Source organism: Neospora caninum, chromosome XII (assembly GCF_000208865.1).
Source record: "Neospora caninum Liverpool complete genome, chromosome XII".
NCBI classification, from domain to species: Eukaryota; Apicomplexa; class Conoidasida; order Eucoccidiorida; family Sarcocystidae; genus Neospora; species Neospora caninum.
The window spans coordinates 2,570,877-2,582,621 of NC_018398.1; the positions used below are offsets into that span (position 1 = coordinate 2,570,877).

The 11,745-nt window shown below is 52.5% G+C and overlaps 1 protein-coding gene across 1 annotated transcript; it reads left to right on the forward strand.

Moving 5' to 3' along the window:
• Window positions 1-1,534: 1,534 nt before the first annotated feature.
• On the forward strand, window positions 1,535-10,871 carry NCLIV_063470 (putative 1,4-alpha-glucan branching enzyme; the record flags this gene model as incomplete). The annotated part of the gene is made up of 15 exons (XM_003885898.1): window positions 1,535-2,734; window positions 3,208-3,385; window positions 4,354-4,522; window positions 4,820-4,865; window positions 5,231-5,380; window positions 5,774-5,838; window positions 6,271-6,408; window positions 7,103-7,157; window positions 7,495-7,632; window positions 7,861-7,925; window positions 8,431-8,458; window positions 8,816-8,904; window positions 9,615-9,768; window positions 10,318-10,417; window positions 10,621-10,871. 15 exons carry the CDS (start codon window positions 1,535-1,537, stop codon window positions 10,869-10,871), a joined length of 2,826 nt encoding a protein of 941 aa, XP_003885947.1.
• Window positions 10,872-11,745: the final 874 nt, after the last annotated feature.

Genomic DNA, 11,745 nt, shown 5'->3' on the forward strand with positions numbered 1-11,745 from the left:
TTATTTTTAGAGCCGTTCTCTGCTGCGCGGCTTCGCGCACACGGGTTTGAGATGCGGCTGGTCACCGCCGCAAATCGACAAGACGTCGTATGTGTTTTGCCGAATCCCTGCGCCGCCAAACACAGAATTGCATATGTGTTTTCCACTTTGCGTTTCCCTTCGCATGTCATGTGTTGCCTGGTCCTCTGAGATCCCCACTTTTCCCCTCTTTGTAGTGAAAAACGCACCCATGCCGACAAGGCAACGAGACAAGCGCGCCGCTATCCCACTCGACGCGGCGTCTAAAGTCGGCGTTCACCCAAAAACAGACCAAAAAGAAAAGAGAGTACGGTGTCAGTGTGTATCGGGGTATATGCACTTTGCCTACATTGCGACACTCTGAACGTTTTTGTGTCTAACCTTCGGTTCATGCAGATTCCGTGCATTTTAACTCGCCTTTCTGCCGGCGGTCTCGCTCTCACGTGAAGCGCACAGGTCGCCGGAGGTGAGCCGTCATATCTGCCCGCCCATCTCACTCCTTCCCGTCGCGAAAAACTCCCCAACTTCTGGAGCGGCAATGTCACTTTGCTGTCTGCTCGCGCCTGGGGAGGAGACAAACCGGAACATCCTCCTCGCGCGTCTTCACACCTTTCGACGCCAGCGCTACCGTGCCTTCTCTGCGTAAACGCACTCCTCAGCTGCTTTTTTTATATTCCAAGGCAGCAACAGATCCACGTACATAGAGACCTACAGACGCCAATATACATGCATACCGAAATCAGTATACAAATATCTCTATATATTTGCGTGTAGGGATATATCCACATACACTTGCACTGTGTATGTGTACGTGTAGATATTTGAATTCCTGCGGCGTTCGTGGTTGGTTTGGGCGGCATTTGAATGGGAGGAGCCGTCGCCCTGCCACGTTTTGCTCCTCCTCCCATCGACACCTTTCCCAGTTCCCCTTGAGTTGTTTGTTCTTCCCACTCGTCAGTTGTTATGCCTTGTGTACCTTTCTCTCGTCACCTTCAGTCTGTTTCTCCCCTTTCACCGCCAACCTCCCTCGTTTCCCTGTCCATTCTTTTTCCCGTTTTCTCCTCGCCTCGCGCCTCATCCTGCACTCTGCTCTCTCAGGGATCCTCTCTGTCTCGCTCTTCCCCGCGTTCGTCTTCTCTCTGTCTCTTCACGTCCCCGTGTGTTGCTACCTCGCGCTTTCCTCTTCTCTCGGGACTGTGTCGCTAAGGGAGTTTCCCTGGATCCTGGTCTCAGCAAATGGGAGGCGTTTCTCCCTCGATCACCCTTTCTGCGTTGCCAGCTGCGTCGTTCGCGAGAAGTTCAGGAAACCCGGCAACTCGAAGCGTGCGCAGGTTCTGTGGGGAGTTTCTCTCCTTCGAAGAGCCCTCGTGTCCTGGCACATCCGCAGCAGAGAGCAAAGTAGCCGGCCGCTTTTTGCCCCCGAAGGTCCGCTCGCCTTCTTCGCGTGTCTCGGCATTAAAAGCGCCGCCCTCGGAGAACTGTCTCCGGAACCGGCCTTCTCATTCGATTGCCGAGAATGCACACAACCCCCACACACGCACCCTGTCTTCTGTTCTCCAGAGACCCGCGCGTGAGTCCTCCCGACGGCCCCGCGGCACTTGCATCCGAAGATAAGCCGAGCCAGGCAGCTGCGCAAACCAAAGCCTGCTTTGTATCGACGGCCGACGAGACACGCATCTGCGAGGACAGCGAAAAGATGAGCGTGGGAAATCTCCGGGCGTCGGCGAAACTCCATGGCATGACCGACGCCGCGCCGAGGTGCTGTGGCGACTCCGGCGACTTCTCCCCCGATGGTGGCGACAGCGAACAGTTCTCTTCGCCTCGCCCTCCTTTCTCGCCCCTCTCACGGCTGCCTGTCTCCGCTCCTGTCGGGACCAGTCACGACCCTGCGACCGCAGCAGAAAGCTCCCCAGGAGGCGGAGCGGCTGAGGAAGAAACGAGGGCGGAAAAAGAAAAGAGAAGCGAAGGAGTCGCCGGCTTTGACCCCACAGGAGGGCGGCATCTCGCAGGAGAGAGCGAGGGGCCGTCTGTAGGGTCCGGTGAAGGCGAGAGCGGCGCAGCGAGCGAGTCGGAGGTCAAGAGTGGGGAGGCGGGATTGCGCGCGTTCCCCGCGAGCTCGTCTCGGGAGAGGCACTGGCCACAGAAGGAAAAGCGAGAAGACGCACTTGCAGATGGGGCTTCATCTGGGTGCGGCTCTCGCGAAATGCCCAACACCGCTTCTCAGTCGCAAGGCCTGTCTGGGTTCTTCGCCGCCCTGCTGGGGGGCAAGGAGGCGGACGGGGCTGCCGGGCCGCCGCCGCGACCGTGTGGAGCCCCAGGGTCGCCGTGTTTTTCGCCACCAGGAGAGGGTGAGGTGGAGACAGCCATCCACGACACAGCCGTCGCCAGGGCGGGGACGAACGCGTCGTCTTCTGCTTTCCCGCCTCCGCGGGGGTGTATGGGCCAAGATGGGGAGGCGCGAGACGAAGAGGTCGAGGGAGAGAGCGCCGCGAAGAACGGCGGAAGGGACAGGGGCGAGCAGAGTGCAGCGGAATCCAGGTCCACGAGGGCGTCTGAGGACAGTTTGGAGGCTAGAGACACCCGAGAGTTGGAAGAGGCGGAGACGGCGCAACTCCTCCGAGAACACGGAGGGAAAATGGGAGCGGTCGTTCTGGGAGACAGCGACGAGGAACTCTGTCTCTTTCGACTCTGGGGTCCGCATGTGGCGCAGTGCTGGGTGAGCGAGAGGAGAAATCAGACGGGAAAGAAATGTGTTTCAGGGACTCTGGGGTCCAGAGTGTTCACAGTCTCTCCTTCCCGGAATTTCGATGAACAGGCGATGGAGGGGATGCCTGCCGTCGATTTCTTTACCAAAACGCACAGCAGCGACCTTGCTTTCTCGGTTCCCCTCACCCTTCATCTATCGCGTCGTGTGTCGTTTCGTTGCTCCCTCGTTCTCCCTCCTCGTTTATCCTCGTGTCTCCATCGTCTTTCTGCCTCCTTTTTCTCCTTCCTGGCCCTCCTTTGTTGTCGTTCCTCTTCTCTCCCCCGCCTGCCTCCTGTCGTCTTCCTTTTCCTTCGCTGTCGCTCTTTCCCGAGGGTTCGATTCGTCTCTCGCCGCGTCTCCACCTCCGTGTCTCCACCTCCGTGTCTCCACCTCCGTGTCTCCACCTCCGCGTCTCCACCTCCGTGTCTCCTTTCTTGTCGCAGGTGCAGCTGAATCTTCCGAAGAAAGGAGACAGTCCCCGTCGCTTCGAAATGCAGAACGAGGGCAAGGCCTTCTGGGGCACTGTCCTCCGCGGCGTGCCTTTGGGGACGCCTTATGAGTTCGTCATCCACTCCAATTGGAATGACTGCTTCGCCCAGGAAGGCCACGAACTTCACAGGAGTAAGCCACGCATCCACGACCAAACACATGCTCCCTTCTAACTTATGTATATCTACACCTACCTATATGCATCTACACCTATCTGTATCGACTTGTATTCATCTATACACATCTGTATCTATCTCTACCTACCCATACATATCTACACATATCACTCTATCTATATTTATACCTATGTATATCTATGCGTATCCTCACATATCTCCATATATATATATATATATATATACGTATCAATTTCTACCTACACCTATGTATATATAGCTATCTGTGTAAATCTATATCTATCTATTACTGACTATATCTATCTGTATTTAGAACTCTCTATCTGGGAGATCGCGTTCTCAGGGCCTGACGCAGTTGCACATCTACCGCACCATTGGGTTCGGCGCTCGTTTCCCTCACAGTCTTTGCTCTGAATTCGGTAGGGGCCTAGGGTGTATTTACAGCTGGGCACACACGCGTACCATGACCATACGAACATATATATATATATATATATATATATATATATATGTGCCTATAAGTGTAACAGCATAGGTCTGCATCTGCAGTTCTTTCTTTTTTCGGAGCTTTAAGAGAGGCCGAGGCGGCGTGAAAACACCGCACCAGTGTGAGGGCGAATAGTGTAAAGGGAAGCAGACGGCATGGGCTGACGGCCAGCGGATGGACCCTGAAGGCCAGCTGCGGTGTCGCCGGAGGTACCGTAGAATTTCGAGTCCAAGTGAAAGGCGGCTTTCTCCATCTGTTCCAGTGAGGAACGTCCCAGAGAGAATCTCTGCTACACAGTTTCATCGCTACTGTGGTGAAACTGTACATTTGTACTTCCAGTAGCACTGTCCATGTTCTTCCAAATGGCGGTTCAAAAGGCGCGCCAACAACGCCTTTTTCCCAGCTCTCTCGACAGAGGGTTGCAGATGGGTCATTTTTCCTCGAGTTTTCCGCGGGTCTGTGTGCTCTTTCCACAGGGGATCCTTACGCTCGCCAAACGGACTTTTTCAGCAACACATGCTACGTAACAGACGCCTCGCGATTTCCCTGGACGCACCTCCAAACCTACAACGCCCCTACATGGAACAAACTCATCATCTACGAGCTACACCCAGGAACCTTTAGTCCTGCAGTCGCAGGCCGCACGTAGGAACAAAGTATTTACATATACCTCTGCATATGCCTGCATTGACGTGGATAGATGTATGAAGATTCGCGCGTATTACGGACATTTTGTCTCGATACAGTTGTAGGAGATGCCGGGTTCCACATGCATACCTATATATATATATATACCTATATATATATATATACCTATATATATATATATATATATACACCTATATATATATATATATACCATGCATATGCGTATGTCTCTTGCCCCGATAATATAATCCTTTCATTTGAATTTTAGGGGGTTCGCCTCTGTGTTTCTTCCAGGGTATTTGAGACCTTGATGGACAAATTGGATTATATTCAGTCGCTGGTAGGTGTTGTTAACGGGGAGAGGATATGCAGAGACACCAGCAACGACCGGAGAATTCGGGTGTGGCGCTCTTCTCTGCTGATCTGAAGCCGGTTTGCCCAGCCTCTTGATTTTTCTTTTTCTGTTCACTTGCATGCGATGGCGTTTTCAGTTCTTCGCTTTTTTTTTTCGTTGCAATGACCGGTGTACTCCAAAACATGACAGACATGCGTTCCTTCGAGACCCAAGTCCCTGTTCGAGACTCCAAAAGACTTACTCACCTTCCTCCCGTCGCTGCCAATACCCCGCGCAGCTTCCGTGTAGCCCCCGTTTCGCATGTCTTGGTTGTCTTTACTCTTTCTCCTGGGAATCTTGTGAACGAACAGAACTTCAACGCCATCGAGTTCATGCCTGTCCAAGAATTCGGCGGGGAGTGGGGCTACAATCCTCGGCTGCTTCTGTCGATTCACGGCAAGTACGGAACTCCCGACCAGCTGCGAAGACTCGTCGACAAATGCCATGAAAAGGGTGTTGCGGTACGTGCACCCCACACCGAAGAGACAGCGAGACAGCAAGAGAAAGGGAAGAACGAGAATGGAGAGACAGAGGCGCAGAATGCGACGGAATGTGCGTGAAGGGCGCAGACGCCAAGTTGCCTGTGTGTTTTCGGGCGCGACTCTGCAAACACTTTGCGGGAGTTCTGAGGTTTTTTTGAATCTCTGAATTGGGCTGCACAATCGCTCATCCGCAACGGAACTCCTTTATTCTCTCTCGTTCTCTCCTTGTTCTTGTTTTCTCCTGTTTCCTGTTCTCTTTCCTTTTTCTGTCTCCTATCTCTTCTCGCTCTCTGTGTCTCTGTTCCCTTTCGCGCCTTGTCTCCTGTTTTTCACGTACCGCTGCATGCCTCGTTTTCTGTCTTTCATTCTCAGGTGATTTTCGATCTCGTGCTGAACCACGGAAGCTCAAAGTTGAACTCGCTGTGGAACTGGGACGGGTACGTAGTCTCTGACGGCGTCGCGCGACGGCTCGGAGGCACCAATTTGTCAGGCAAAATGCGGAGAAACTCGCCGGCCGCGTCTCCCTCGCAGGCGAAACGGCGAGTTGAGCTCGTTAGCCTTCAACGTCCTCCGCCACCGTGGAGTTCTCGAAACAAGCTCGACTGCGAGTCCAAAAGGCCAAAACAGGAACGAAGTCTTTTCTCTCTGGGACCGCGAGGCGTGCCCCGAAGGAGAGCGACGACACAGAGGATCGAAAGTTTGCAGCGTGTACACGAATTAAATCCTTTTCTTTTAAAATAAAACCAGGTCCACCCCCCTTTTCGTTTGCGGTGGTCCGCGCGCCCTTCCCAGAGACAGGCATGACAGGAGCAGAGGCTGGGTCAAGAAGCAGAGTGGAAGCTGTGCGATCCTCTGCTCGATTTTTTCAGATACGGCAAGGATTCGTCGGGCGGGATCTACTTCGAAGGCGGAGGCGACAGCGGCTGGGGCCGCAAGTTCAGTTTCCACAAACGCGAAGTTCGCGACATGATCATCGCGGCTGCCTTCTGTTTCGTCGAAGAATTTGGGTACGCCCGTGAAATTCGCAGAGACGCGCAGGGACAGCGCAAAGGACCCAAGAAGAAAGGAAGGAAAAGCGAGAAAGGGGCGAGCTGTTTCAGAGGGTGGAGAGGAGAACGAACTCAAAGTGAAGCAGAGGCGCATTCTGGAGACGAATGTGAGGGAGAGAGAGCGTTGTTGAAAAGGGAGATGCGAATCGTTTCCGGGGAAGACAAAATATTCTTCCGGTTCCAGTCATGTCCAGTGCGTCGGACCCAAGACCTGTGCCGCCTAGGTGGCCAACGGACGGTGTCGAGGCATTCATGGAACTGAACGTTCGGAGCTTTGATAGGTCCAGAACGTTTTCACAGAGTTTATACGCCACTTGGAAACCGTTTCTCACCCAGTACGCGAGGAAAGCCATTCTCTCTGCTTCCCTCCAAGGCTTCGTCTGCGCGGTTTTAGAGTCACCGTTGACCTGCGAAACACACGACTTGCGAATCTTTCATAAAACCTCGGAAGAAGACGTTACCTTATTCTCAGTACAGAGCAGCCGACATGAAGGACGTTTTGTCGCTTCTTTCCTCGTGCTCTCCACACGGAGGCATGCCAGGCAAGCGCGTCAGGCGCTCTGTGTGAACGCACGTGTTCTCGCCTTCAAACAGCGCGTTGCCGCCTGAGATTCGTGCGTGCATTTTCTGTGCATGCGGGCGCTGTATCCAGAGCCGACGGCTTACGACTCGACTCCGTCCACAATATGCCGTGGGACCTCCTCCAGGTAAGACCCGATCTGCTTTCCAACGCACTCTTTCTGACCTCTCTCACTTCACCTATATATATATATATATATGTAGATAGACAGATAGACACGTACATGTATATGTGTGAGTATGAATACATACATATGCGTGCATCTGCATGCATATCTATCCGCATCTACATACGTCAGCTGGTGGATCAGCCACGTAGGTGGAGACTGATATTCTTTGGAGATGCGTACATATAGGTACATGTCAGTGTATGTCGAAAGATAGGTTTGGGCATGGATGGGCGACGTAAGATCGGCACTGTCATGCGGATCGTGCGTGGAGCCTCCCTGCTGTCTGGTGGTGTAGGAGCTGACGCATGCAGTTCGCAGCAAGCATCCGTCGAAGATTTTGATCGCCGAAGTTACTCCGGAAAATCCGCAAATCTGCAACGGCGCGGGTTTCGACTCGTGCTGGATACACTCGACGTATTACGACGCAGTCAAGGTAAGGCGCACCTTTCTGTGTCTCCTTTTGTCGACTGTGCCCAGACACCTGTGTTTGGACTCTGCCTTCTTTTTCTCGCTGCCGATCTCTAGCTGCAGTTATGGTCACCTGTAACGCTCTGGCTGGTCGAGAGTAGAACACACATCAGCTCTTGAGGCGATTTCCAGGATTTCTTCCGCATGTTCGGCTTTAGCGGTGCGCGCTTCTTTCTGGGCTCGCATCTCTCAGGTCACGCGTGGCCAAGACGGAAATCACCACGTCGACATGCTCCGCGCAATGATCGACATCCACCGGTGCGTGAGCGAGAGACCAGCGCTACCGGATACAGAAGGGAGACGAGATTTTTGAGAGAGAGTTTGGCCAGAGAGAACGACATGTAACAGAACGGTGCAAGGCAGCAAGCGGCAAGAGACAAACGGGAGAAGGACAGCCTCTGTGGGTGTCTCATGCGCTCATTTTATCTAGTGTATTTGAAACGCATTCGCTTTCCACCACAAAACATACTTCTGCTAAGCTTTTTGGAGCGCGCGCAGCGCTATTTGCACGGAAACCGGAAGGGTACCCCTCGCTTGCTCGCAACTTCATCCACTGACTGAACCGCACATCAGCTCCACTGATATTTATACCTAAATGGATGAGTGTGTAGGCATGCACATGCATGCACGTACATGGTCCCGTGAACGAGAGCCATTGTGAGGAAAGGGGTGTTTCTTTTACTGTTTAACTTCCATTGTGTTTCACGCAAACGCGCAGAGGCTTCCACAAATCGCATCAATGCGTGAACTCTGTCCTTGGCAGCCATGACCAGGCAGGAAACAAACAAGGCGTACGTCCCAAGTTGACCGGTGCTCAAACGCCCTGTGTAGATATACGCTTATAAGCATCCGTCTTTGTTCACTTTTTTATATTTATCCATGTTTGTGTCTCCAGATGTACACAAGCATATAAGGGTGGAGCGTATGTGTCTGTGTATCTGTAGAGCAATACGTAGTTCTCGATGGGCATGCAGGGATGAGTCGAAGCACAAGTTGACGTAGATCGGCAGGCGGTAGATTCCGGCAAATAATTTCGAGTTGACCATCTTTCACCTGTTTCCATTTCACGCCGGGTGCCCTCGCCGACGAAGCTCAGCGGGCGCATGCATCTCGTCTCATGGGTCTTTTTCCCCCCCCTTTTCTTTCAGGGACACACCGACGGTCGGGCGGGGCGATACTTTGTGAATTTGTTCGGAGGCAGGAATAATTGGCATAGTCGCGCGCAGTGCCGCATGTGGTAAGTTCACTCTCAGGCAGCGATCGGCGGTTTCCGGATTCCCACTTCGTTTCCCCCCTTGCCGTTTTGAGCGCACGTGCTCTTCTTGCTTGTCTCCCTGTTCTGTCGGCGTTTCCTCTCTGGGTCTCTCCAGCATGCGTGCCTCCTTTACACTTTTCCTCTCTCTGAACGACGGTCCTAGTCTTCCTCGAGGTCCATATGTCATCATGCAGAAACAGGGATGTGCCCATCAGCATATGCAGATACACACGTGAATGCATTTGTGTATTTGTGCACATAGTTGTATATCTTTTCGTGCATGTGAACGTATGTGTGGATACGTGCATACAGTTGTACCCGTGTGCATTCGTACGTATTAACATGCATGTATATATATATATATATATATATATAGTTGTGTATACTTGTGTACATCGTGTATATCTGTGGGCGTGTGCCTGCACTTTTTGGTTCCCTTAAACCATCTTGACGGAGGATCGATCACACAAGGGTGAGACTCAGGCCGCCAATCTCTCCTCACCGCTTGTCGGTCCATCAACCTCTGTTAACCTCCGTTGCGCCTAGAACATAACCGATGTGGAGTAGCATTAATGAGTAGCAGGATATTGAAATCCACACTTTTATCTGTCTTAAGCAGTCCCCAGTGGGGTGGTGGTGTACGGCAGTCATAACGAACCTGGTTTTTCGGGTGACTCGGCTCGGTTTTCCAGGTACAGTTTGCAAGCAGTCAGTCGAGGCCTTCCGATGATGTTCATGGGGACGGAGACGCACCAAGACGGCTGGTGGGATTGCGCTGAATCCCACAGGATGAATTGGGGCCTTGTCGACGGCCAGGACTCCCACGCACAGGAAATGATGAAACTGGTAAACGTGCTCTCAAAGGGATCTCATCAAGTTCTATGCATTTAAAAAGCGGGAGTGTGTCGAGATCTTACTCTCCTTTCGCACTTACCCATATACAGGCATGTGTATCGACATATATATATATATATATATATATATGCATGTACGCAGCTGGGAGTGTTTGTGGACTCGTCCTGCATGGTGAAAAATGGGGGCGTTGTCGATATCCACGATGGTTTGGCAGGGCGCATGGGAAGAATTGGGTGAAATGCAATCTCTGTAAAGATCCCAGCCACATCTTTAATCCATGACTGTCGTGCATCCACACGGGTGTATACCTGTGTCAGCACGCGTCTCTGTCGATATTATATAAACAGATATGCACATTTATCTTTTACATGTACATACATCTGCATATCAATAAGGGGTATGCAAGAAGCTCGACTGCGAGACAAGGGCGAACAGAATTTTCGGTTTCTTTGAATTCACGGGAGACAGGCTACCTGGCGTCCAGATTTCTCTGTTGCGAGAGGCAAGTCGGAAGCCTGCGCGATGTGAGTTGTTTCTTAGGTCGCTGCGGCGAACAAACTGCGCCTTTCCTTCCCGAGTTTGACCGACGACGATTCTCTTGTCCGTTTTCCTCACCTTGACTATCAAAACCGCGTCTTGGGTAAGTTGGTCACTTTCTTCCCGTCTTTTTCCTTCTCTCGTCCCTCGATTTCAGGCTCTGCGCGTCAAAGTCGAAGGTTTCTGCCGGTTCGAGTTCCCGAAATTGTGCCGCACTTTCTCGTAGTCTTTCTCGTTCTCTTTCGCCTTTTCTCGTTCTCTTCCGCCTTTTCGCATTCTGTCCTTTTTGCCTTCTTCTGTCTACAGGCTTTGTTCGCGGGTCACTGCTAATTGTGTTGAACTGCTCGGAGTCGCAGTGGGAGAATCGCGACTACGAAGTCCTGACTGAGTGCGCGAATCGAAGCTTCAAGGAAATCTTCAATTCGCAATCCGCTGAGTTCGGGGGATGGGAAGGAAGTTGGTCTTCTCGGGACCGGAATCTTGTCTCTTCCGCGCAAGCACGCCTGGCCGTGAATCTGCCGAAATGGTCCGTCACTGTCTACGAGCTTCAGGCTTGAGACAGTCAGCTCTAGCTCTGGGGAACAAGTGCGTGCGCGTGTATTCGCGTTTCTGTCGCCCATGGATGTGCGGTTCGGTACCATTTTACATGGACGCAGATCGGGACCGAACAGTCCAAACGCCTCATGGATACTTGGTTGGAGCGAGAGAGATCGAGAGGACGTGGCAGACTCGCTTACGCCGTATTCACGTTTCCTTCGCAGGCGTGCACGCGTCGTAGTCTCTGGAAGTAGACAAACTCTTGTGTAAGCATTTGCACGGATGTCTAGACTAGCGGCGTCTCATCGATCCCGGCCACGGTGGGGTTCAATCCCAGACGGGAAATGTCGCACTGAGAACAAGCCAGAAAGCCAGGGTTGGACATTGCGTCGAACCGGGGAAAACGCATGCGGCGCAGAAAGGCGCCGAGGCAAGCGTGAGACGCAAACGTGTGTGTTGCCTGTGCCTTTCGAGTTTCGCCAAATTCAACTCCGATTCTTTCGTGGAGGAAACGCGGATTCACCGGGAACGCGTTCCTTCTGGCGACACGCGTTTCGGCCTTGTGGGAGGGTTGCCTTGTCTCAGCTCGCCGCCCCCCAAAAAATTCTGCCGTTAAAGTCTGCCTTCTTGGCAAAAAGCAACTCGGCCGAGTCGCAGAAAAGAGGAAGACAACAGGGGACATCCTGCAGAGAGCGTCTTTCGCGCGTCTTTTTCACAGAACTGAAGAAGCGCTTTAGCCATTTACGCGCTGTCTATACACACGGACCAGCTGTCTCAGCGTATACCTCTGTATGTACGTTTATGTAAAGAGAACCTGTGTTTTTTCTGAGTAAACCGCAACGCGCCGTAGGCTTTCGGGAGAGGAGGGAACCGTTAAGAACCTTTTGTCGGAGT